The 27,514-nt window shown below is 38.9% G+C and overlaps 1 protein-coding gene across 2 annotated transcripts; it reads right to left on the reverse strand.

Annotated features, from left to right (window-relative positions):
* Positions 1-847: 847 nt before the first annotated feature.
* Positions 848-14,809, reverse strand: PTP4A1 (protein tyrosine phosphatase 4A1). Of its 2 annotated transcripts, none has more exons than XM_015622854.1 (6): positions 14,535-14,809; positions 7,405-7,954; positions 5,687-5,779; positions 5,198-5,328; positions 3,540-3,614; positions 848-2,461 (listed from the first exon to the last, which is right to left on the reverse strand). In XM_015622854.1, exons 2-6 carry the CDS (start codon positions 7,507-7,509, stop codon positions 2,344-2,346), a joined length of 522 nt encoding a protein of 173 aa, XP_015478340.1. In that variant the 5' UTR covers positions 7,510-7,954; positions 14,535-14,809; the 3' UTR covers positions 848-2,343. The 2 variants fall into 2 exon arrangements, with proteins under 2 accessions (XP_015478340.1, XP_015478342.1); XM_015622856.3 differs by having other exon boundaries at positions 7,405-7,951; positions 14,535-14,746.
* Positions 14,810-27,514: the final 12,705 nt, after the last annotated feature.

Below are 27,514 nucleotides of genomic sequence, written 5' to 3' on the forward strand. Positions count from 1 at the left end.
AAGTAAAAAAATTCCAGGTATTTTACTTGTAGTTGTTTTACAGACTTCTCCTAATTTAATGGGCAATCAAATCAGGATTTTTAAGTTGAATTGGGTACTAATCTCTGATAAACCAGCATTTACATCAATCAGCCCAGGATAATGAAGTTACAGAATTTATGAAGATTTTGTCTTTGTCATTGTTCCTATGATCTATTCCATCTTGACAACATTAATATCAGTGACTTTGGATGTCATTCCACAAGATCTCATTTCTTCAGTCAAATGAAACTGTATTCCATTAAACAGAATACCTTTTAAACCATTTCCAGCTTCCAAAGCAAAGATGATCCTACGTTTATTTTATTAAAGATTTTGCTATATTATTTTAGGAATTTTTAAATCACAGTACTCTTTATAAATGAGGCTGTAACTTCTCCAAAGCAATCCTTCAGAAATCTCATTGACTGATACTACAATCCCTCCTCCCTGTTTAGAAGAGATGTATTAGCCAAAGTTTCCCTCTACGCAGATATGAGCATCAATCACCTCAGCTGGCTACTAAGAGCATCTTCCAGTTCTCATCAGGAAATTTAGTCACAGCTCTGGAAACTCACATAACGGGTCTTTGTTAACACAATTTTTGGAACATCATTGTACATAGCTTCAGTCTTGACAATGAAGCACTCTATCATACTATTTTTACCTGAATTGGTGATGATTCAAGTGTTCTTGAATCTTTACTGATGCATACCCTTTCTGCTTTACCACAAAAACAGCTTCAAGAACAGCAAGTAAGTGACCTGTTTTAGTATGGGAGCAGCAAGTCACAAGTAAGCTACATGAAAAAATACTGTACTTTCTACCATTAATTTTTGTCCACATTTATTTATGAGTAAAACAAACAGCAAACATTACAGCAAAGGGGACATTCAGGCCCAGATTTAAAAAAAAGAAAAGAAGAAAACAGATGCCTGACTAGATTCTGAATTTAGGCACCTAGAGATTGCTGACAAAGTACACAAAAGTAAGTGAAAGTGATGAGCATTTCAGCAAACTTCGTAAGTGCATTTCAGTATTTATTTAGATGTTTTAAGCTCTCGCACTAGATTTTACAAGCTGGTGAACACTGGCAAAAGTATTTCTCCCACAGAACTATAACCACACATTCCCAAGACAGTATAAATATATGGTTGAACTAACATTAATACACATCACCATTTTATCAATTACATAATAAAACAAATTATCAAGTATCCAAATATTAAGTTACGCAGCTTTAAAGGCATACAAAATATTACAGAGGTCTGCCCAAGTCATAGCAGAAACTCAAGGAGGAGAAACGAAAAGAAAAGAAAAAGATCACACTTTCAACAAAGCAATAGTTGGTAAACAACTTTCAATAGGTACAGTAAAAGAAAACTACAAGTTTTTTCAGAAATTTTCTGATTAAGAATTTTTAGCTACAATAACAAAGCATTTCTACCTTTTAAAAAAATATTTACTAAAGTAAAGGGCATATTCTATACTTCCTGCACAAGACAAAGGCAACATTTTACTAGAAATATTAAATAGCCCCTCCCAACCTTTTCAGGCCCTCTGTTAAGTTGCACATGAAGTGCCAACATTAATTTTACTGTAAGGCTTTTTGTCTGGAGACATTAAAGACTTGTGTGCTTCTGTACAATTTAAAAGATCTTCTACATGAATAACCAGAGTAATGACTTGTAATATGGAAAGGTTCAGGTAACAGAAAAGTACAGATGCAGGGGTAAAAAGTTGCTGTAATTCATAGTATTAAAAAGACAGACTGTGCAAATCCTGACAATTCTAGTGCGATTGTGGGAGACAAAACATACAGTGAGCAGGCAAGACTACTTTAGAGGCCATATTCTTCAATATTGAAATGACTGTAGAAAAAAAGATAGTAAGGTCCAGATAAGCTGGTAGTTCTCACATCATCAGAACTATGCTCATTTTAAGGAAAAACATGTAGCTGATATGCTGGGTATTTTGGCACCTAATCTCTCTACAGATTGATTTATTTTAGTACCCCAATTTTTAGTAGTTAAAACTAGGTCAGTAAGACTCAATGGCATGATTAAAGGATATTTGATCTGATAATTAATGAACAAGGAGACAGCTCAGAAACAGGGTACAGCAAAAACATTTACTGGGTCTCCAAATAGACATATTTAGCTAAACATACAAGTTGCATTTCTACTGAGCCTTTAGCCTAATAAATACTCCTAAGGAAGCTTCCTTTACTACTAAAAAATACCAGACTGATGTTCTTGGCATACAGTCTGCTTAATTCTAGTTTCCATCCTTTATTCCCAAAGAAGTACTATAGGCTGTTGAGCTTTACTGAATACAACAATTATTTCGGTGACCATTGGAGTCTTTAAAGCGCAGACGCATCTTGGGGCGGTATTTCTCCAAGTACAGAAGTTGCTTGCTGTTAAAAGCTCCACGCCGCTTCCTGGATGGAAAAAAACAGATTTGAAATGGAACTTTAGTCTACTGCCCAGTGAAATAATATCACCAACTAGAGAAAAATATTTTTAGGTCACTTAAAAAAGCCACCTTCAAGTCAAGACAGTAACCAAAGTAGGGATAATTGCAAGTTAAGTGCCAGGAAAGAGGGTGGTAGCTTCCTTTCACAAATACATCACTGGACCACATGCTCAAAGGGCTACATAGCATTTTGGACAGTGTTCTAGCCTATGGTAAGCACAAGACAGAGATTTTACATTAAGATCTTTAGAAGAAACTTGAAAAGGAAGCTATAGAGCAGATGAAATATGGTCTTCTTAAGAGCTGAAGTTATTTATTCTCTTAAAATAATTATGAAGAATATGGTAATAATAAGAAAGTACATAAACATTTGAAGTCCCAATAATAAGATGCTGAACAGAAATTGAGCTTTGTTTTCTCAAACTGTATGCGAAATAAAATGTACATGTTAGCTGACTGTTTTGAGTATGTACCTGGCTTCCTATTCCTCATTTTATATACAACCACTACAAGATCAATTTAATTCTTCAAAGGCCTGGCAATTATGCAAGAAGTATTTTGTCATTGTTTATAATGGATGCAGCTTCTTTTAACTATAGCTGAAACCTGAGACATTAAAACACTGAGGCTAAAACTACTCATCCAACTAACATACATTGATTAAAAAATTCAAGGAAATATTTGCCTTCAGTAGACCACCAAAAAAGACAAAGGTATTCTGCCTTTCATATGTAAATAAATAAAGAGAACTCTGCAAATCTAACTGAAAGCTAGGGGCTTTGTTAATGGGTGTTCTGAGTTTTTCTTAAATCTCCCGAAGTAATTATGTACAGATTCTAGTTTCAACAGAAAAATGCCAATTCCACAGGTCCAAGTCCTACAACACTGACTGTCTGCTGTACAATTTCAGGTGTACTAAATTAAATACCTTACCAAAAAAAAAAAAAGCATCAAAGACAAGAATAACATTCATCTCTTCAGTGCCCAAGGATGTATCAACATACTGAATCTTGGGAACAGCTACATGTTAGCATCACACTTACTGTCTTATGAACTGCACTGCATCTTCATACTTCATTCCACATTCTATCAGTGCAAGAGCAACTAAGACTGGAGCTCTGGTTCAGAAAAAAAAGTCAGTTTAGTTTGTGTCAAAGCATACTCAGAAAAACAATTTACTTTGTTTTTTGCATATATGATGTTTCTTCTCTGGGAAAGCAGAAAAGGCAGAAGGCATTTCTACATTCACTGAGACATAATATCACCTGGTTTTAAAGTAGCCATTCTCATTAAATAGGGGTTTAAATTAACTCTGGTCAACCTTAGTTTCGTTCATCTGACTTTAGATGCAGGAGAGGACAACAGAAATAAAATGCAAGTGACCTTTAACCATTTGTTTCAAATCAATTGATTCTGAGGAAGAGTTGTATATGGGTTTTTATTCTCCAAAATGAATCATCATTAGAAGCAGTCAAGATGCCAAAGCAGAAATCAGAAGAGGGGTTGAGTTCAGTAAGAACTGACAAATAATAGAAATAGTGTCACAAGTTGTGGGAACAGATGCAATCCACAGACTGCTGCACTCCCCCCTAAGGATTTCCTCATTTGCCATGGTGTTCCTCCTCTGACAAAATCAATTTTCAGTTACAAAAGCTTGACTTAAATCAAACTCAAATACATTAGCAATTTATGACTCAAAAAAAAAAAAAAAAAATACAAGACAAAACCTCACACCACACAGTAGCAGCAGACTTGCACATATAGTAGTAACTTTAAGTGGTTTCGTATGTCCAGGGATTTAAAAGAAAACTTACAGGATAGAAAGCTAGGACCGTCTTTTCAACTCATTAACTGCCCTGTTTTGAGGAAAAACCAACCAGTATCATTCTAAGCAGCAGAAGAGGACTTGTTTTGGTAACATTCATCACTACAATGAACTTTGTTATGTGTGAAGCCATAATGCAATGGATAAGCCAGGCTTATGGACAACAAGGCCAAGAAACCTCCATTTTATATTGGACATGCTGAAATCCATGGCTAGAATATAGAAACTCCTTTTTGAACAGATCTAGTTCCCAGGTAGACTAGAACAGCAAAAAAACCATTTTCTCACAACTGTTGGAACTCTATTCAAGATCATAGCAGCAGACAGAAGGAACAGGGCTAAGAGAAGAGTATTTAGTATTATGCCTAAAAATTTTTGTGTCACTTAGAAATGAGACAGATAGCTTTGGAAAACACTTTTCATCCCCCAGACAGGTGATGGATGAAAGCTGGTCTTCATGTGCCAGAACCACCCATTTGTTTGTGGTTAATAGTTACAATGCCCTTGGTTCAAGGAGACTGACAATACTGCTGAAACAGAGATGGAAAGAAAGCAGGCAAGTGCTAAAAACCCAAATCCATTAGGGAAAAACAGACAAAAAAATCTCAATGGAGCACTCATCAATATACTCAGTACAAGAATATACTTGTTAACTTAATTCTATAGACTTTGTAAGAGCTGTGACCAAAGCATCATCTCTTGACCTAAAGATCTTTAATAAATACATACAATAGTTTCCTGCCACCTTAACTACTTTTAAGCCTAAGATCATTCCTGGATACATGACTCTTTTACATTTGCCTTAAGCTTCTGCACTAGATCTTAACAAGTCTGACCAGGAATGACTGTTCAACAAACCTTTAAAACTTCACCCACCTTCCAAGACCAGCAACACAGTGTACAGCAATACAACAACCAGGTTCTTCACGAAATTTAACTTTAAGGAGGTTTAGCCAATCATCAACAATCTGGTTGGATGGTGGAGCACCATCATCAAAGGGCCAGTCCTAGAACACAAGATGACAAACACAAAGACAATTCTTGTAAGCTGTATACATAAGCAAAAAAAAAGGAGGAGACACAATGGATAAAGAGATGACAGCTGAGGAAACCACTCAAACCTACAATTTTCTAGTAGTCTAACTTTAGCAGTATTACAAATACACTCCTCTCTATCAGAGTTTTCATTGATCACATGACTTAGCTCAAAACTGCCCTGACAAGAACAGATGTCTCCACATCTTTTTCCTCCACCAGTTGCTAGAATACACTTAAAGTTAATAAGATGGTGTCAAATAATATTTTTGGGGGGAAGGAGGTAGAGGGAAATGCGTTGGTTTTGAAGTCTGTTTCTACACTACTTACCAAAACCTGAATGCCTTCTTTTTCCACCGGAGCAGTGTCATAAGTAGCTTCACACACTCTTACCACTGTGGTAACACCATATTTCTTAAGTTCCTAGAGAGTGAAAAAAAAAAAAACGAAAAAAAAAAAATGCTGAAAGAGTAAACTAACTTCACTTACCATTTAATTTTTTCAATAAGCTAACTTAGTAATTAATTCCAAAATTTTCAGTAGCAAAACTCATGCAAATGCTTGCCATCCTGCAAAGACACAGAAAGCTGAAATGACTGAAAAAGAACTAATTTCTTTTCAGCTGAAAGCTGGAAAGAAAACTTGTGTGCTAACATCAGATACTTTAGGCTTTTCTACAAATATAGTATGTGCAGATTAAGTTTTGTTATGTTGGATCAGACTTTTTTCTTTTAAAATCAGATCCTGATAAATAATGATTAATCAAGTAGTCTATCAACAAAAGATCACTCATTTTAAAGGAACAGGAAGCTTCCTGGTTTGCAAAGCTACATACCTCACTACAAGTATTCTGAGCAAATTTCAAATCTTCCCCCCCCACTTAAAACAACAGGGTTGTTAGACCATTTACTCTTAAGAGTTACAAGCACAGGCCAATAAATTATTCCAGTTCCAGAGTTGTCGTGACTAGATTTAGCTTCCCATTTTGCTATTATCCTACATAAAAAAAAACCAAAAACCAAAAACAACAACAAAAAAACCAAACAAAAAAAACCAATCCCTCCTCATTCTCCCTGCAACAAATATTATTCACACTGCAACTGTCACGGTAACAACTGAAGCATAACCTAAGCACACCTGATCTACTTGTGAGAGTATAAAGGCAAGCAAGAGTTATCTTGATCTATTTCCTGTAAATAATCCTGCACTGAACGCAGAATTGAGCCATAGTGCAGCCAAAATCTCACTAAGGAGGGACTTAGCAAACTTGGACCTCCCCACGAAAGTAGCTCTGCAAGGAACTTATTAGCATACACACACACACTTTATCCAACCATGCAACTCATAGTTCCAACATGGTTTAGATGATAAATTCAGTACTAGCAATATATTCCAAGCCACTGGCTTTAGTCGGTAGCATGTATCAAAGCACTTAAAAGTAGCTTCAGCAGCTCTGGGTGCAGAGTAAGCCTATTGCCACAAATTTCACTCAAGGAGACGCTATGACACAGAGGATCCTCTTAAGCTACACTAAAACCATGATCTGCTAATAGTGAAAGAAGCTAGACGGTGAAAGTTATTGCAATCCTGTACTAGATCCTAAGGTTCTGACCCACAATATGTATCACCATGCAGGAAGTACAATGAAATGTTACACCACTTCAGCCCATCTGAATGTGAGCCCTGACCACTAAGAGATGTTTGTATTGTTCTACACATAACTCTGCTAGATAATTCCTGTTTTCAGACCTAAACAATGTACTTAATGTACCATGTAGTAGACAGTATAATTATTACTTCTCTCTCAGAATTACATTTGTGTAGGCCTGAGTATATGTGATTTGTCTGCAGATTTGCAGATATCTGCAGATTTGTCTGCAGATCTTCAAAGCACAACGCCAGTATTTGAAAAGAAAAATCAATATACAGTCTCAGTACCTCCTCATATAGCTTTTACAGCAGTTATCAGCTAGTAAAGGAAAAATAGCATGCTGTTCAGGGATTAAAAAATACACCAGTAAGAATTCTGTACCTCTGTAGGTTCTTACCTCTATAAATTTGTTTAAGGTTGCATTGGTTGGATTATGTGTGATCAGGAATCTCATGTTCTTGTAGGTGATTTCCACAGGAGCTGGGCGGTTCATTCGGGCCATATTGATTTAGTTAAACATGCAACAAGATTATGAAAGGATTAAAAAAAATTCTAATATAGAAGTGATGTAGAGAAACCGAAGTCTACGTCACTATACTCCACGTGAAATTCTCAGTGCTTGGAAGAATGAAGTTGGGAGCAATGGGAAATGAAATGAACCTCCTAACAAGAAGCAGCAATTCTTCAATCCAGTAATACTGAGGCAAAAGAAAGGCAGTGCACTGAGGTTTACCCCATCCAGGTCTGAATTCCGTTGTTAAATGCTCTGCCAATTTCAATTCAACACTTCTTATCCTGGTCAACCACTCTTAGGGGGGCTTCTTGGTGGAGTAGTAATGGATTTCTACAGTTCACTTGTCTGCATAGAGGTCGTGCTGTGCCTGGCAGTAGTCTCCACTGCCCTTCAGAAACTCCATAAATGTGTGACCAAGAACACCACAGAACTGCTGTAAAGAGAGGGGGGACAAAAAGCATAATGAGTACAGGTGAAATAAGGTTATAAGACATCAAGCTTTATAAAATTAAAAAAATAAAAACACAGCAACTAAGCAGTTTCACAAGGTTTATTTTTTACCCCAAGAATTAGTTTTCTGTAACAATCCTGTTACCTTCTTAGCATAAATTGCTAGAAATAAATACATTTACTTATTACAAAGTTTCCATATAGGGTTTTTGCAACACCAAATCCGGTAATGTATTAAAACACAAACTTCAGCTATGCTAAACACAGCAACATGTTGTAAGAACCCCAGCATTTATGAAGTGAATAGTTATTCCGGGACACCCATACAACTGCCTTCTCCATTTTAAATTGAGAGACATCACAATATCTACTAAAGTTACAGAGAAAAATGAGTATAAATCCACCTGACTCAAACAGGAGGCCTTGAAAGCAAATCCAGTCTTTGTGGCCTAACAATACAATGGGAGCTTTTGAACAGAGGCTTTTGAGGCACACAGATTTGTAACTAAGAAAGATTTCACACGCTAAAGGCTGAAGACCAATGGCAACCTTCATATGCTTTAACATAGAAGTCTTTTTACACCATGACTTCATTAATATACTGAGAAAGCAGTAATGGTCTAGGCTAAAAACTTACATAGGCAAGTTTATTGAACAGGTCATTCCTGTCCAGTAGTATGCTGCTTAGCTATAGTTAAATTTATATATATATATAATTGCAAGAAATGACCAGGAATTAAGATAGCAAATGAACTGCTCCAAGTTGTGTATTTATTTGTAGATGTTGTAAATGACCCACCCATACATGCTTTTACACACCAGAAAACCCTTACAGCAGATACGTTAAGTTTCGTGCCCAGCTACTCTACCAGTATTACTGCTTGTACCTGTCTAGAGAACAGGAGGGAAGAAGAGGGGAGTTGTTTTCCAAAAGAGAGGTACAAGTTGAACCACATGTCCACTAAACATACTTAGGTATTAGAGAGAAACATAATCAATCCTACAAATACTTAGCAGAAAAAAGTAATTATGTTGATGAGTCAACCTATTTTCATGTTTTCAGACAGCTTCCTGGTAAGAGTTTTAACATGCATGTTAAGACAGAGGCATGACTTGTAAAAAACAAACAAAACAAAGATACACACAAAAAAAACCCCAACCTGCTAACAAAAACGAGGTAAGTTAACAGAAAGAAAATGAGATGACAATTTCACATCCACTTTGCTGCCACTCCAGAGGTACTACCACCACCTGGCAGCGATGCAGACCTATAGGATTAAGTTTGCCAGCTACTTGTAAAAAAACCTACTTCAGTATTTACCTTTAAGAACTTGAGAGAGCAAGAACTCTAAATATAATAGGTGTGGAAAAGGAGTAAGAAGGATCTTCTTAAGTCAAAGGTCAACAGAGTAACAGGAACCAGAAGAATTCAGACTCGGAAGAACTCCAAGAATCATCATCTGACTCACCAGCCATGCCCTAGCAAGGTGGCAGGTGTGCACTTAAAGCCTCCTAGGACCACATCTAGGGAACAGCTAAAATAGCAACTGAAAAAAAGAACTGAAGGTAACTTATTTAAAGCCACTTTCAATTAGTTTAAGAAGCAGAAGAGCAAAAAGGGACAGGAGAGCTTTAAGCAGATATAGCTGCACAAGGTCTCATGCTGCTTTTTGCACTGCACTGGCAGATTTCATGTCTATCTCTTCTTAAGACTGCTAAGAATCATATACAGACCCATGCCCTGTTAAAGGATGAGGGAGTGAAGGCTGTCAGAAATACAAATGCATGCAAGTAAGGTTGAGCACACAGAATGAAGTCATTAGGATGAAAACCTTTCAACTGGCAAAACAAAGATTTTGGGGAGAAAAGAACATTTAACATGTCACGATACCAGGGCAGGTAGGAAGAAAGAAGTAACCAGGTTTCATCCAGTCTTCTAGGCAGGCTGTCCTTAGTCTGCAACTAGGGAGTTCTCAAGATACCAGACAAACCAGTAAACACTGAAAAGGGCAGGCAGCAGTTAAGGAAAAAAATCTTTCTTTTTTAGTGCAGATTGCTGATGACATTTTAAAAACTGGGTGCACAGTTCAAATTCTTATACAAAGCAGAAGCAAGTATATTATGCAATGTTATGTTTGAGTTACATGTGTCATTAACCCTTACAAAGGAATTCACTTTGTTAATTACTGGTTTAACAGTCAGTATTAAACACATCAGAACCTTAGTAATTCACACATCTAAGGACTTAACCAAGCATGTATTTAAGCATCACTGTTTGCTTTGGCAACTACAGAGAACCAAAGCTCACATTTCCTTTGATGTGAATGCCATCACTTCTCACCAATACTAGCAGGGAAGTTTCACAGACAGACCAACTCCTTTAGGCAGCAACACTCTGTACTATCCCAAGACAGCTTTGCCAACCTAGCTTCATTTTGTTCTGGGAGTCAAGTAAAAATTAAAGGTAAGCAGTAAATGGGCATGCTGTTTCTGTTTCTGCAGTTAAGCCAGAGTACAAGGCTTCAATCACTTTCAGCAAAAAGACCTGGAAGATGAGAAATCAGCTATGAAAATAGTGTTGTAGTAGTGATGACCTCAGGCTTTGAGGGAACTCAAATGGTGTAATGAGCTTTCAAATGGCCTGGAAATACATCTTTAAAAATAATTTATTTTGTCTCATATAGTTTTGGTAGGTAAGCTATCAAAACAGTCAAGACAGTGCATGAAAGCAAGAAGTTGCATAACCGAAATTCAAACATGTAGTGCTGAATGCAAAGGTTCTTTAACAGAGTAACACCAACTCATCACTTGTACCATCAAGTTGGGTACCCCAGCATGTTCTTTTCAATTTACATATACATTTTCCTTGAGGAAATTTAACACTGAAGGATTTTTTGAAAAAGTAGCAATTTCCATCCCAACAGAAAGCCCAACATTTAGACCATAAGAGCCATCAAAATAAACTTGAAAAACAAAACCAGGGTTAATATGCCAGGACAACTTACTGAGAGAAGGTAACCTGTCCATTATAGCTGCATTAATTATGATTGTATGACCTACTACAATTCAAGCTAGGATAAGTTAGAGAATAGTCTGTTCAAGCAGAAAGAAGGCATTTTGAAAAGGAAGGCTTTGATTCATGCCCTTCTCAGGGACAGAAAGGTGAAGTACCTGTCATCACTGACAAGCAGATTCACGTGGCTGTTTATTTGGGGTTTGAAACAATCACTCATGTCTGACAAAAATGGTTTAAGAAAGTAATCTATTAGTTCTTTACTGACATGGGGAAAGCAGAGAGATGCACAGTTATTTCACACTGTTGACAGTCTGGTTCACAACTCAGTAGCTTCTTGAAAAGCATGCAAACAAAAGCACTTGTAAGCACAATTATATGACACTTTACATTCAGAAGATATGCAAGATGGTTCATGGTTGTTCAATCCACCTGCTCATAGACCAAAAATATATACCCAGATCCAACTATGTGGTCTCACATTCTCCTAAGTCAAGACCTGACACACAGTCACCTACTGAAACCACAGGACTAAAAACTCGAAAACTAAAATAAACTAAGTTTCACGACTATTTGAGAACACCTGCAAGGAAGTTCATTGTTCTAACTTACAACCCAACAAAAAGATACTGAATGACAAATACCTCCAACTTCCTCTTACAACTCAAGGCCTCAGTAGCAACTGCCAAAGCAGACAGGGAAGAGTGGAAGGGTAAGAGGTACAAACTGCAAAGCCATTACGCAAGGTAGAGGCACACCTTTTTAAAGCTACTCTTGACAAGATGCACCTCCTATCTACTGGGCACATAAATGCCTGTCCCTATGATATCCACAGCGATAACACTGTCCATTTTAGACCATGGAAAGCAACCCATTGCCTATGAAAATACATTCATATCTCTCCAATGGGAAGGGAGAATCTAAAGGTTTATAATAAATTTGTTGTGACATGCTCTATGCCGGAAGGATATTCTTGTGGTTCAAGTATGCAGCGAAGGGGGAAGAAAAAATTATCTCAAAACTTCCTGAATAACAAGTCAATGCAACTTTTAGAGATGATGAAACCAAGGCCATGTGATCTGGTTCAAAGTTCTTCTGCTTGGACCACAAAAACAGCATGCAAAGAAGCCTTAAGTGGTATTGGAAAAAACTAGACATCACAGAAACCAATCCATCCCCTTGTCTAGCACTTCCTCCTGAGTTTCTAAAAGGAATCTCCAAGTGACTGAACACTGTCACTTCAATAGCAAACTACATAAATCCTGTCATTTTATTAAATAATTATTCCATTATGTTTTAAGCAATAACATGAGAAATATAGCACGTACAGCAATAAATGTCTACATGTATTTCATCAAGTTCAATTAAGCCATGAATGCCTAACAGAAAGTTGCAACTGAGAAGAAAGCAGTAAAGACTTTCATTTAACACAGAAGTATTTCTTCCATTGATCCAATAGAGTGAGTTTTAATTTTTTGAAGAAGGTAACAATCTGTTGCTTATTGTTCATTAATACCCTTATCTGGGTCTTCTGGTTAATGTTTAAAACAAGTGATTGCTTACTGTGAGCCTACACACTGGGACAGATCCGGCATTCTTATGTGGTGCGTATTTTGTCAGAACATGAAACTTTCACTCAATATCAGTTATTAGATAGGGCTAACTTCTATTTATTTACTGTCTTACTGACACATTTAGTTTTAGTAAGACAATGAAATCCTGTTGCCTTGGCTCTTACTATATCTGTCAAGCATTTTTACTTCTCATTCTCATATTTCCTCTCACGCCTGTGCAATTATTGTATTACCTCTTCCACATTTTCCCCATGAAACAACTCTGTTTCTGTAAGACAATTTCAAAACCCTTTGCTGTTCCATCGCTGGAATAATATGATCTGACATTTAGGTGTAATCTTCAGGTTTCTTGATTTGGCAGTTTTATAAGATTAAAAAGAGACAGAGTTCATACTTCTGAGTCACTGCTTCTGAAAGACTCAGCAAATGCAGGAAGACATATTGGAAAGTTGTCTGTAGCAGAAATAAGAAACACCATATTACTGGACCTTCATGCCACCAAACCTGTACAATTGTCAGCTCATAATACTTGCGATGTGCATAGCTGGCTACCACTAAGCAAACAATCCTGCTTCTATTGTCATAGATGACTTGATTTTGTTAATTCTCTGTCTTTCTTGCTTCCCTACTTTTGGAGGGCATACTACCACCAGCAAGCCGTGCATTGTTTGATTTTTTCCTGCTTAAATACAGACTCTGTAGTCACAGATGTTACACAGCACAAGGCACAGAGATTACTAGGTGAGTTAAAAAAGGAAAACGAAGCAAAAACTGGCAAGTGAAACCTTCTGAAGCTGAACTGTGATCCACCTCCAGAGGGAAGTGCCTTCCTTGAAAGGTCAGAAGGCAAGGTCTTGAAAGCAGTTTCGGACAAAATTAAGATACTTCACTGTATTCGTGAGCTTTTGAGGCTTAAAGCAGATTGTTACAGAAACATCCGCTTCAACATGAATTTAATGACTCGTCTGCGGACTTTTCCTGCCGAACAATGCCGACTGCACACCCGAGTTCGGGCATACCCCACCTCTACTGCATAGAGCTCATTTTGGAAAGGACTCACGTCCTCGCTCGCAGCCGGCACTAACTCCCCGCCCGAGTACGGCGGAGACAAAGCAGCCGCCCGGCCGCCTTTGCCCCGGCCGCAGCCGCGCACGTGGGGCCGCGGCGGGGGGCGAGCGCTGGCCGCGGCAGCCAAGCCTGGCAGCCAAGCCTGGCAACCAGCCGCCCACGGGCAAGCCCCGGCTTGCCCGGGCAGCCCCGGGCTACGGCCGCCCCGCAACCGCGGGGTGCCGCGCTCGCGGCCTGCCTGTCCCAATCTCTCCCCGGAACGGAGTCACTGTCCCGCCCGGGACAGCGCCCCGCGGGCCAGGCCGGGCCGTCGCCCCGACTGCGGCGGTCACGGGTTCGCATCACGCCTCGACCAGGCTCCCGACGCGGAGCCATCTTGTCCCCCGGAGCCGCCGCCCGGCTCGGCTTCCCCCCGGCAGGGGGCTCCCGGCACGGCCCAGGGCGCGGAGCCACGGCAGCGGAGGCGCTGCCCTTCCCGGCGGGCGGCCCGGCCTGGCCCGGCAGACTCCGCCGCAAAGAGCCTGGTGGGGAGGCCAGGCCGGCGGGCGGGGCAAGCGGCAGCCGAGCTCACAAAGCGGCTTTGTGCCCGAGTCGGGCCGCCCAGGAACCGCGGAGAGGTCGCCACCTCCTCCTTTCTCGGTGGAGGAGGGAAGAGGGGCGCCAGCAGGCTGTGGCAGGAGAGGGGCGCCGAGGGGGAGGGAGGCCGAGCCGTGCCGCAGCCGAGCGGGCTCGGCTCCCCAGCGGCCCGCCCGACGGGAGCCGCAGCCCGGCGCTTCGAGAAGGCGCCCGCAGCCGGCGCGGCCCGGGCGACAGAACAAAGAGACAACATGGAGGAGATAGGGTAGAGGGCGAGGAGAAGCTCGGTAGCCGAGGGGCCAGGGAGGGGGGCGCGGGCGGGCGGCACTCACAGGAATATGGTTACTCATTGAAGACTGTAGCCTGATCATACAGCCGGGGTGCGGGCGCCACCGCCGGGGGCAGGAGGAGCAGAACCAGGAGGAGGAAGAGGAGGAGGCGCTGGAGGCCGCGGAGCTGCCGGCGGGGGTTCGGCGGCGGCGGCAGCGCGGGGAAGGACCATACAGCGGCTGCAGCGGGCGGGCGGCTCTGCGGGCGGCGCCGGGCGGACGCGGCTGCACCAGGAGCGACTCTCGGCGCCGCCTCCCGCACGAGCGTCCTGGAGCCCGCCCCTTACGCCACTGACGGGCGTCGCATCCACCCAATCAACGGTGCCATCGACGAGTCCGGGGCGGGCGCGAGGCCTCGGGGGGCGGGGCGGAGGCGGGGCGGGCGGGCGCGAGAGGCGGAGGCGGCCGGCGGGAACCGGTTCGTGAATGGGGCCGGCGCGGGGAGCGCCCCTCGGGGCCGCGCCGGGACACCCCGCGCGCGCCCCGCCCGCACGCGCCGGTGGATTCGCCGGGAAGCGCCTGGCGCGAGCCCCGGCTCCCCCGGGACGGAGAGTTCCAGACTGTTCCCTGCGCCGCCGGTGCGGGCCGGCCGGCTGGCGCTGCGCAGCCCTGTGCCCGCCGTGGCGGGGCGAGGCGGCAGAGCCGCTTCCGCGCGGGTCGTAAGACACGGGATGGCGCAGCGGCGGCCCCGCGCGGGTTTAATCCGTCGGCCCCTTCGCCCGCGGGCTGCAAAACCGCTCTGACGACTTTAATTCCGACAGGAAGGTCTTAGGGCGTTCTGCCCGCAGATTACGCTGCGTCCTTTAAGTCGAGATGAAAACCGTGATTCTGGTGTTGCAGATGGGAGCTCAGCCCAGTAGGCCAGAAGCGGTGCGAGAACACGGCTCGCTCAGCCTGGTGCTCCCCCCCCCCTCCAGGGAAAGCGTCTCCCAGGGCACAGGGCTTGCCTGAGGAGCTGCAGCCGGCGGTGGGAAGCACCCATGGTGCCTCAGGGATAGCGGCATGGCCGGCGGTCCCTGCCTGGACACCGGCAACCGGGGAAACACCTCAATGTGGGTCACTGCCAGCTTTGGGAAATAACAGCCTATTTTTAGCTTGAAATCGTCTGGAACTGTTCTAGTTGTATTTAGCTAGTTAAGTCTTTCTTCTGCGCGATATTTTATTACTGCTATACGGATTACAAGAGCTTGCAGAAGTTGGTTTTGATATAAAAAATAAACAACACCAATCTGAGTGTCTTCAAGTTAGTATCGCTCTATACAAAGGCATGGCTGGTTTGTGATTTTGCCCAAATGTCCTGGGTTTATAGACCCAGCCGTGGTTTGTCCAGACGGGGTTTTCATGGTGTCTGACACGTGAGAGATGTGCTATTCAGAACATGTCTAAACTATCTTTTGCTCCACGTGGCTTCAGGGGGCCATAAGCTAATTTCTAACCAGGAGCTATGTCTCTGCTAGGATAATGTACTTAGCTTCTCTGGGCTATAAATAGATCTGGGCTGTATTTATTTACATCGTGTTATGTATTTACCGACTTAGAGCACGTGTCTGGTCATCTCACAGCTGTTTCCACTTCTCCATATAAAACTTCTTGAAAACGTGATCAGAATGCTATTAAATAAGATGATCCCAAGGTTGATGTCTGCTTGGAATATTGTTTACTTTTTGGTGGTTGTAATGATAGGAAGGTTTTGGGAAAAAAAGAAATAAAGTCAACATAACATCTATCGTTAGTAAAGTTTGATGAACTTGCTCTGAATCACAGAGTTCTGTGATTAAACAGCCTTGCTTTAGTCTGTGCTGTTTGGTTTTTGTGTTTGAGGTTTTTTTCCTCCAACAATGCAAGGTTTTGTTTACTGCTTCATTGCACAATAAACTGATCAGGATTTTAAAATCAAATTACTTTCTGCTACAACATCTTTTGAGTGTTCTAGCACAGTAGCTTACACTGAAAATAAGTCTGGCAGTTTCTCTGAAATTGTATACCCAAAGAAGAAAGGATTTAGCTCTGAAAACTTCTGGTCTAAAAGGTTTCTTTCTTTTTGAGTAAAGAATGCCTGGATCATTTTAATGATATAATAATAATTTTTATTAGATTGACCTTATCTGGGCCCCCGAGTTGTGATTAGTTATATCATACTAGTTGTCACTTACTGTGCAGCTCCTGTATGTTATGATCTGAGATGGCAAGAGATGCTTGGAGATTACAAGAGTCTCCTATTTCATATAATATAGGGCAGAATCAGACGTATGTGTACCGGAGAGGGAGACAAGTGGATAGTTACAAGGTGCCTGTTAGTTAACTGATGAAACAAAGTGATTTGAGGAAACAGAAAGAGATGAGACTCCAAAGGAACTTTAAATACAAGAAAGAAATAAATGCTTGAAAGGAGAAATATATGGGGTATAATCAGAAGAGATTGATACTACCAATACAATGTGACCATCACCATTTTGTGGTATTAGGAAGATTAATACAACTTTTATGATAAGAGGCTATGTGATATTTTATATATATATACATATATATAAAATAGGAAAAAGCTTGAACACATTTTTCAAGCAGTGGGAATGAAAAACAAAATGTGGGCATGGACTCAATGTCCTTACCTAGTTGACTATTCTCAAGAGTTTTTGAAAGACTTAATGGGCATTTGTGCAGTAAAACAGTCAATTTAAAGTATATCAAAGTTTCAGAAATCCAAATGGTGAGTTATGCCTTATGATTGCTTTATTTTTTTCTAAGAATAGTGAAAAAAAAAATCCCTATTGACACTCTTTACGTAAAAGTGTAAATGTTTTATAGGCTTTGCTTACCATTTTTTTAAAGAAGGGGAATCTTAACATAATTAGGGAAAAGTTTTTTGCTTCTGATCACCTTTTTCAACCTTTCTGTACTTATAAAAGTTCCATTATATTATTTTTCAGTCAGAGGGACCAGAACATGAAGTAGTTTTCACCACTAAGAGCATGTATCACTTTAAAGTAGTTCTAATTTATTGCTACTCTATATGTTCTTTTTTTGTGAATGCTATTTCTATAGATTCATGAAAGTTAAACTTTTAAATATTACTGTTATGTTTTAAATATGTGTCTTTATATAACAGCATATATGAATATTACTCAAAGACTAAATAAAAGTACTGGTTTATTAATATCCTTGTCTTTTGCAGACACTTAACTTCTTTAGCCCCTCTAGAAATCGGTACTAATGTTTGTCTGGGTCTTCTGCAACATAACATTAGGGCAAACAATTATATACTGGAAAGAAATGTGAGAATCTGAATTTGTTCATTTGGCCATAGTTTCATTGCTTCTATATGGACTAATCCTATTTTAAATTTTAGTGGAATTGGGGATTTCCGATAGGTCTCGATGTAATGTCTATTACTGGTCTATTTGTATAGAATTAATGTATACAATTAAGGTTCTACTGTTAGATCTCTGACCTGCTGATATCTACTGTAGCCTTTGGTGTGGAGGTTTCTGAAGGCTGTGCTAATGCCAATATGTAAAAAACGTGAAGTGAGTTGACTATCACTGGGTCAGACTGTCACCTAACAGAAAACTCATACATGACTAAGCAGATTAAAACAAAAAATAATTAAAGGGAAAGAATGTAATTAATGCAAATCAATGTAGTTCTAGGGAAAACAGCTATTGCCAAGAAAGCTGACTTAATGCTTTGATAAGATTACAAGACTGGCATAAAAGTAACTGCATAGCTGTAACACTAAATGTTCATGTTTTCAAACAGTTTTATCAAAGGAGTGTAATCAAAGATCAGTCTAAAAACAAGTATGACTGATGCAAAGATTGTTGAATACCAAGTAGCAATGATGCCAGCATAGTTCTTTAGAGTAATCTAGGCTTTTTTAGTAACTTGTGTACACTCAAAAATATGCTTTAGTATCGAAAAGTCATACATCTAGAATAAGGAACACAAGCAAGATTTTTAAGTTTTCAAGAGCACTTTTGTTACTCTTAAGGCAGTATAGGGATTATAATGGACAAGTCCCAGGGCAGTGCTTTGGTAACAATAAAAACCATCATTCTGTGATCCTTAGATATCTAATGTAAAATTGTGAGGTGTAGAGGTTTTGGAGTTTTTTTTATTAGCATCAATACTAACTACTGAATTACCATGTACAGATCTGTTGACCACAGACCTTTCCTGATTTTCTGATATATGTAAAACCCCAGCCAATTAATCAGGAGTCTGTGTGTGACCTTTTTCATGTGCCCTGTTATCTACTCCTTTGTTGATACTTATTGCTCCACCTCTTAGCCCTTTTTTGCCTTCCTCTTTAGGTTAGGTTCAGTGCTGTGGGGTCTCTTGGATTCTGCGATCTTCTGGTGAACAGGGTAATGGAATGGAAGGGACTGCAGGGCACTGTCAATGTTTTTGTGGTTTGTGTTTGAGAGTGGTAGGTCCACAGCCATGTCATGGAAGAGAAATTGATTTATTTTTGAGAATGCAAATCTGCAGAAAATGTTCAAAGACTGGAAATAGACATATAAAGGACTCTTCCTTTAAACTCAAGGATATGAAGTGATATAAAGTGAAAATATGGGCCTCTAGAAGTATCTTAATTTGAAGAGTGTTATAAACAGGCAAAAACAATTAAAAAAGGAAATGAGGCAGGTGATTTAAAAGAAGATCAGCCCGTTTATTAAAACCACAGAAAAAGCTGAGGGTGAGGCCCCAGGGTAAGCCCAGAGCCTACTTGGCATGTCAGAGAGTTACTTGTAGTGAACTGCGTGCCACACACAGGGTGTTTCCTAGGATATGAGCTCCTCAGAAAGACCAGGGTGCTGAGCTCCCTGGTGGTTTTAAAGTCTCTCCCTTCGTTGGATTGGTGCATTTTCCAATCCACCATCTGATTGGTCCAAATTCAGTAATTTGATTGGTCCTTAAGTTCGTGCACCCTCCACCAATCATTCCTTCAGAGTGTTGAATGATTGATTGTCTCTTCTACCAATAGTTGTCCTCGGTGCAGATGTCACTCCTGGAGGTCATGTTCTGCAGTGTTCTCAACCCTGAGCCACCCCCAACTCCTTCTGACTGCGCACACACCAGCCTCCAGACCCCTCCCATTTCCCTTATAATCCCCCAAGAACCTGAACTCCCAACAGCAAATACCAACCGTCAGCTAGAAACATTTTACATCAAACAACTACCCACTCATAACCCAATGTTAACAATTAATCAACATGTTGCAACTATTTTCTCAATTTATCACCTTACAAATTTATCAATTTGTTACAATTATTACATATTTATAACAAAGAGTTAAGTAGATTGGTTTGTAAATGTATGACAAATTCACTTGGTCTGAAGTTACTGAAGATACAAGTTACTGGCTTCAGTACAGGAATTACTGAGTGAAATTTCATATGCTGTGATGTGCAGGAGTTCATACACTGTAAAATACAGTTTTTTACACTTTGAAGTGTGAATTTAGCAGGAAAAGAAGACTATTAGTAAAAAAATGCTTTACTCCAGGTTTTTTGAGTTAGTTCAAACTTTATGGTATTTTTATTTCAATGGAGCTGTAGAATTTCTTATATTGTGTCTTAACTGGAAATTTTTAATGTTTCCAAAGTTTAATAGCATTATCAATTTAACTGAGTGCCTCTCTTTAATTTTCTGCTGATTGTAATTTTGTTGTGCATATAAAAGCCCTCTAATCTACTGAGTTTCTTGCTGTTGTCAGTTCTTACTATGTCAGCTTCATTTCTGCAACTTGGTTGCATTCTTTCTCCCCTCTAGCATGATTTCCTCTTTATTTTCTGATGGATGTCTTCGGTCAAAATCTTTCTTCAAGCTTCTTTCTTTTCTTCAGTTTTTCAAAAAGTCTCGTGATTGTTAAACATTAGTTCATTTCTCTCCTACGTCCCAAGTTTCCATCAACAGCATGGTCAGGCGGTTCTGTTTCCAGGCCCTGGGCCTGCATGGTGAGAGCACACATGGAGCCTTCTGCTGCTATCTGCAGCTACCTGCTGGCAGACAGCACCTAAGGAACACAGTTCTGATGTGACACTGGGGGAACAGACCTCAGCTAGAGGGGAACCTTTCTGCTGTGGACATTTCTGTGTTGATGTACTAGAAGAAGGATACAGGATTTTTAGCGTAGTAAATCTATTTGTGATGTTCTAGCACACTGGAAAAACTGAAGGACCTTGCTGTGAATTCTTCATATTTGTTTGGCATCCTTGGCCATGCATATTTATAAAAAAAAATACTCTGAATTCATTATGAGGATTTAACACAGACCTTTTTACCATTCATATAAATGATCACTTCATATACAAAGTGTGGTGTGCTAAAGGTCTCTGGTTTTGTTGTCTTGGGCTAGATCTTGTCTATATGCTTTTGTGATAATGACAATTATTTTCCATTCTCAGCTTCAAAACTGGTTTCTGTAGTTTGCAGATAAGATCAATTTAGTTTCTTTCTGGAACCCTGATTTTATGTATTGGCCCTGGACTGGTCAGAGGGACTAGAACACTACTGCTGAGACTTCACAAATGCAACCAAAGTGAAGCCCTTTTTCAGTTGTTTCTTGAAAAAAAATTGTTGAATTTCTCATATTGCTTCTGTCTGTTCAATAAAATAATTGTCTCCATAATGCCCAGTTTGTACTAAAACTGTGAAGATGTGGTTTTTCATGACTGAAGAAATGATGATCTTTTATAGGTACATGCTGTAATAGTCACTTGGCAAGTTTAACATTCATAATTGGCCCTTAGGCAACATATAGTCTGAGTAGATGGTATTTAAGTATTGCAGGAGTAATTATAAAGATGAATAATTTCAGAAAATATTTGTGCAATATTGCTTACAAGTAAGTTTTCTGCTCTTAGGCTCTTTTACAACATATCTGCTTGTTTATTCCTACTGAAATAAAGCCCATACACTAGGAAAACTGGACATTTTTGATTTGATTTGATTAATTTAATTAGGTTTTGTCCAAACACTTTTTGGAACAGTCCAGTGGTTTGACATTCTGGATATATCACAGCATTTATCTCAGGAAGCTGTTTGAACTGACAGCCTGGGAATATTTTCTCAAGTATGTTATTGGCAAATCATAGCCCTGTCACAGGGATGACAAATAGGGCCTTTGGTGCTAATAGTGCTTTCCATATTTACTATTACTTTTTAGGAAATTTTGGTATAAGGATACTATACAGCTGCTATTAAAAGACTTCATTTTTTTCTTGTGCTAGAGTTTTTCAACAATGCTACCCATGAAAACTGCTAAACTGGTACTCTTAACAGTAATATCAAATACGTTAATGGCAATTACAAGAGCATAGAGCAGTTACAAAGACTTGTAGTTTTTCCTTTTTGGAAAGTTTATCTGGATATGTGTGAAAATTCATTTATGTTTTTGTTTCTAAAATGTAAACCACAGATTTTATTGTCTTGCATTATTAGTGCTGCAGCCAGAAATGAACTGCAATCTCTTTGCTCAGTCTGTTCAGATTACTGCAGCTATCAGTCACTGCCTTTTCAGCATCCTCTTCACACTGCTCCTGATTTTTTCCCCTCTGTTGCTAGGGAGGAATGCTCATTGATTTTTCTGTAGGTTTAGTTGCTGTTGTTTTTCAGCAAAATAACAATTTATTGAGAAAAGAAAATTTTGCACATCCACTTTTTAAACTCGCTATATTCTTTTGTCAGCTGGTATATTGTACTGTCACTAGACTCAAAGTTCATCTTGTCATTTATTGTTGGAATCCCATTATTGTTAAAAATCATTGCCTTTCATTTTATGTATGAGAATTTAATTAAAAATTGAAAAATATAAGCTGAAGTTGGTAATTGTCTATTGCAATTCTATCCCATGCTCAAATATGACCTTATACCATTAAATGGGAAAATTATTATACAAGAAGGAAATTTAGAACATGTCATAGAAAATATAAATTATAAATTTATTATAAATTATAAATAAATATAAATTATATTTTATTATCTATTCATGTCCTGTTCTTGTTTCTGTGATTAGTGAACGTTTCTCTTTTGTATAGTATTATAATTGTCAATGTATTAGAAAAGAGATATGCCTGTGTTCAGTTTAACAGGAAAAACAAATCACTTGGAAACCAAAATATGGGTAATCTTATGATCTAAAGCTCTCTAGTATTTAACTAGTATTAATCTAAATTAAGAAAATTACATGTGTTTAAAAGTTAGGATGGAAACTGTAAGCTGTAAGAAAAAGATAAGTAATTCTCCAAATGTCCTAAAACAATGTAGTGGCTTTTGAATTTACATTTAAACAAGAAAGCATCTGAGAACTGTCAGACTCTGTGATCTAGTGCTGGAATTCTTTAGTATTCCTAATTTCTTTTGCCTTTTGCTTGAGTAAACTGGTTCAGCAGATCAAAAATATGTTAGGTCTTTGTAGTAAAACAATACTTTTATTTTGTCTTAGAGCAAGTACACTGTGTCTGGCTATCAATAAACATGTACTTTTTGTGACATAAATGACATTCCAATGGTACTCCAAATTCTAGGCTATTTTGCTTCCAATCTGCCAGATGACCTGCACCAGACTTTGCTATGTGTGTGATTACATTGTTTTTTCCCCAGGGCTTGCACAGTCAGAATATTACTTTGGTCAGCAGACTGTTGGTCAAAATAATACATTCCAAAGTGATGGTAGGGAGCAGTACCCCACTGAAAATGTAACTGAATACACTGTAGTTTGTGCAAATTTCGTTATGCAGAGCTGCCTCTTTTGTGCCCCTAGTGCCATGCACCTTTCTAAATTTTCCAAATTAGTATTCTTGAACCTGCCTGCCATTGAGTCCAAAACTGTATATTGCTGTTTTATACTCCTGTAGTTCACATACTCATAAGTGCTCCCAGCACTACCAATGTAGACATATGCATTTCAGTAATAATCCTGTTCTCTGAATCTACTACTTTAACATGTTTCTGATGCCACATAGATTTATTTTTTTTTTAATAATGAGAGTTATCATCTCCCCACCAAGAAAATTTGTTTCTACAATTTGTTTCCACATCTGTTTAGATGCAAAATTCTGGAGCCTCTGCAACTATTCCCTACCTGTGTTTAAATGTAGAATTGTGCAATTCCTGCCTGAAACACCAGCATATACTTGGGGATAGAGTAACAATTCCAGCAGCTTCAATGGCCACCCAGTTTTTCAAGAAAATATTATGATGGTAATTTCTTTTCGCATTCTGATACTGTTCAAAAGACATGAAACATTGCATGGATGTCAGCATCATAACATAAACAGTTAGAACTGGGGCAGCATGTTTAATGTGTCTGTGATTCAAGTGGGGAATAGTTAGAGCTATCAGGGCCAGAAGTACCTCAGGTGTATGTGGTGGCAAGTTAAAATAACCACTGTCCTTAGAGCCATAAATGAAAAATAATCTGATTGATTTGTTCCTAGAGACACACCACTCAGAAGGGCAGTACGTAAGCTGGGATGTCATCATAACCACTGCAGTAAGCAAGTGCACCATTGTGTATTCAGGATTGTGGAATTGTAGATAGCTGGTGCTAGTTTGGTTCAAGGTTGCCTAAGTAGATGTGAAAATACTCTGTTGTGTGACACACCCCACTGTGGATAATTGTATGTAGTGAAACTCGTGTCCTTAAAGCTGACCTTTGGAAGGGAGGGAAAAGGAGTAGACACATATGGAGCTAAGTACTTAGTCTTACTAAATAGGCCTTAACAAGTATTTCGGATTAACAATATTTGCAGTGATAGAGAAAAATGAAGAACTCTCCAAGCTGCCACTTGTGGAGCCACTATTTTATGTGCAGTCTGTGTCAGATATGGGAAGATTTCATATATATTAAAATATTATATATATATATTTATATCAAAAGAAACCTGATGCAGAGGCCTCCTAGTTATTAGAAGAAAATTCTTAGGATGCAGACAAGAGTAATGTAAAACTGATGATTTTTTTCTGCAGTATTTTAGGATAACTGAGGACATTTAGAAGCAGACTCACATTTTCACTATAAAAAATATACTTTTAAAACAAACCAGACTTCAAAATTTACAGAAATAGTTCATGTAGCTTGTAATGTTATTAGAAATTCTGGTATTTAAATAAACTCCATTGTAGAAAACACAATAACATTCCATATACATTTCAAGATCTAATTATACTTAATCATTTTCAAGTGAGCAAGAAGCAGTCTGGAGACATTTTCAAATGTCTAGGCAGTGAGCTTTACAGACACTGTTCCTAAGGATCAACACTATAAACTTTGGAGACAGCCTCTGGAAACAAGCTTATTATGCTGCTCGGTGGATGCTCTGCTGTCTTTGTCGTTAGGCTCATAAGGGCAGATGTCATCCATACATTCTCTGAAGCCTCTCATCCTGTTAGTGATCCAGTAAGCCTTGACTTGAACAGAAGCTTTCAGAACCAAGCACTGCTTGTACAAGATAAAGGCTACCAATTTCTCTCCAATTTGAATGAAATACATTGCAAGGTAGTGCAGGAATCTTGACTTTTTTTTCTTAAGGTATCATTATGAATAAAACTGATCATAAATACTTTTCCACTGCTCATATTTTGGAGCTTTTTTCCTATACTATTTCCCAATTTCTATGTAATTTTACTATCCTTTTTTAGGGAAGAGCAATATCGTGTTTAGTCTTCTTTCAGTAAGTACCCTGAAGTATTTAGTCAGATTTTACTCTGTTTTATTCAGGTACAATCTAACATATGATATTAATTTTGGAAGCAACTGTGACTTCATCTCTGATCAAACAGTTAAGCAAAAAGTATTTTTTGTCTTTAGAAGGTGCCCTTTAGTTTAAAGATTACTTTTCAAAATTATCTATATTATTTTAGAGCATAAGTCATGTTTTCCAAGGGAATAGTCACTTGGGGATGCTCAACTTTAGACAGTTCCAGCATAAGGGAATTCACACCCTTAATTACATGTTTCAGATTCCTGTTCAAAACATGAGAAGGACTAGGAGACTAAAAATGGAATCAGTAGGAGTCAGCATGGCTCACTGAAAGATACAGCAGACAAAAACTTAATAAAGGAATAAAACTTAAATTAGCTTGGCCAACTCTTAGAGGATGAAGCTGACTTTTTAGACAGGCTGCAGTCAAAAGGAGGGGAAAAATAGATAAACATGGGGATAAAATTCTTGAATATAACCATGAAATTAATATTTTTTAAAGAGAAAGACATTTTTAGAAGATACTATAGTTTCTAAGAAAATATTTCTAAAAATATTGAATAGTTACAGAAAAAGGGAAGAGATATCAATCCAGCCTGCAGGTGAAAAAAATTATCAGCGTAGTAAATGACTGCTCCTGTCAGTTGATAAACTTTTCAGGCTAACACTATGAGGATAACGCTGCTTTAACGTAATTAATTTTTAAAATTATCTATTTATTCATCATAGTGATGAAAAAAAAAGGTCCTAAAGCTTCCTGCTTACAGTTTTCTTGTTCACACACTGCTTCAGTCAAATCCATTCATTCTCTATAAACTAAAGCAGCATGCATTCTTCACTGATAAAATTATGAATTCTCTTAGCTGCTTTTGTGTACTGCTTACTCTACTTGCAGTATGAGATCTGTTTTTTTAAGGATTTTCACTTTCTTTATGTTTGGTAATACTTCCTTCTGTTTTTTGTCTGTTGGCATTATAGGTACCAGCAATATTGTTTTCTTTATCTTATTTGCTGCAAGACTGCATATTTAGTTTTTATTTATTCCTGTCATCTGAAGCCTGTGTCTTGTGCACCCAGATACCTCAGTCATCTTTAAAACATTCTTCAAGGATTACAGATTTCAACCTCAGAAAATGTATTTCTCTATTCCCCCCTGCTGAATTATCAGGACTATAGTTTTACATTTAGTCTTAAGGATCAGTTAGTCTTCTCCCTTATGTTCTATATTTCTTCTATATTGTCTTTACAAAATTCCCCTGACCTGATCTATCCTTTCCAGTTTACATATTTGTATCCCTATGGTCTCTCTTCTGTCATGTTATTAGTAGGAAAAAATGATATAAAATCATTTGTTGTCATCAAAGTAACTGCCATTGCTTTACCAGAGTGTGACCTACAGGGAAACCCATTAATTTGCATAATATAAGTTATAACGCAAAACAGGAAACCAAATGATAAAAAACCCTAGTAGAAGTAAATTCATGAATTGGTATTTACACAAATTCAGACATTCAAATAAAGCTAGTTCAAAATCACTACCCTTCAAGTGGAAAAATAGACTAAGTGAAGTTGGGCTGCACCTCATATAGAAACCTACCGTTGTAGGAGACATCCAGCTCCCTTTTGTCACCTTCAATTAGGTGTCAAATGTGAGAGAGTGGTCTAGGCTTTTTCTGTAGTTTAGAGAACAAGAGAAGTCCTTCTAGAGGCTGATAAATCCTGTTCTGACATAAGTCTTAAAGATGGGACAAATTGCTTTTTGGCAGTATTTATCATAACTGTAGAAAAAGAATGAGCAGTTAGAGTAAGGATCTATATTTCAAACTGGTCACATGACACAACCTGAATCTTACCAGTCTAGAGTGGCATGGACTCTTCTTACCAATGGCTCTAATATATCACCTATCCAAAAAAGTACCCCATCAGTGTCTAAAACCATCTGATGTGTCCAGCTTGGTTTTGAGCTGTGTCTGTTCCCATACTCTGATGTTTTGAGTTGTCCTGTGTAATAGGTTAATTTTTTTGTTATCCTTTCCTTGAGAAGATTTTGAAACCATAAAGAACAGAATCTATAATCATAATTTCATTTCATTTTTTTGCAACATTAAAAGGTTAATTTGACCTAAAATTATATATATACTTCTAAGGAAAGGAAAAAAAATCAAATAAATAAAGGGCCTCACATGGTTTCCAAATACAGCTATGTCCCTGTATTGTCCTAATACTGCAGGATCAGTGCACTTGAAAGGAGTACAAGACCTTAAATTTAATCCTCTT

This window comes from Parus major, chromosome 3, assembly GCF_001522545.3.
Source record: "Parus major isolate Abel chromosome 3, Parus_major1.1, whole genome shotgun sequence".
Lineage (NCBI taxonomy): Eukaryota > Metazoa > Chordata > Aves > Passeriformes > Paridae > Parus > Parus major.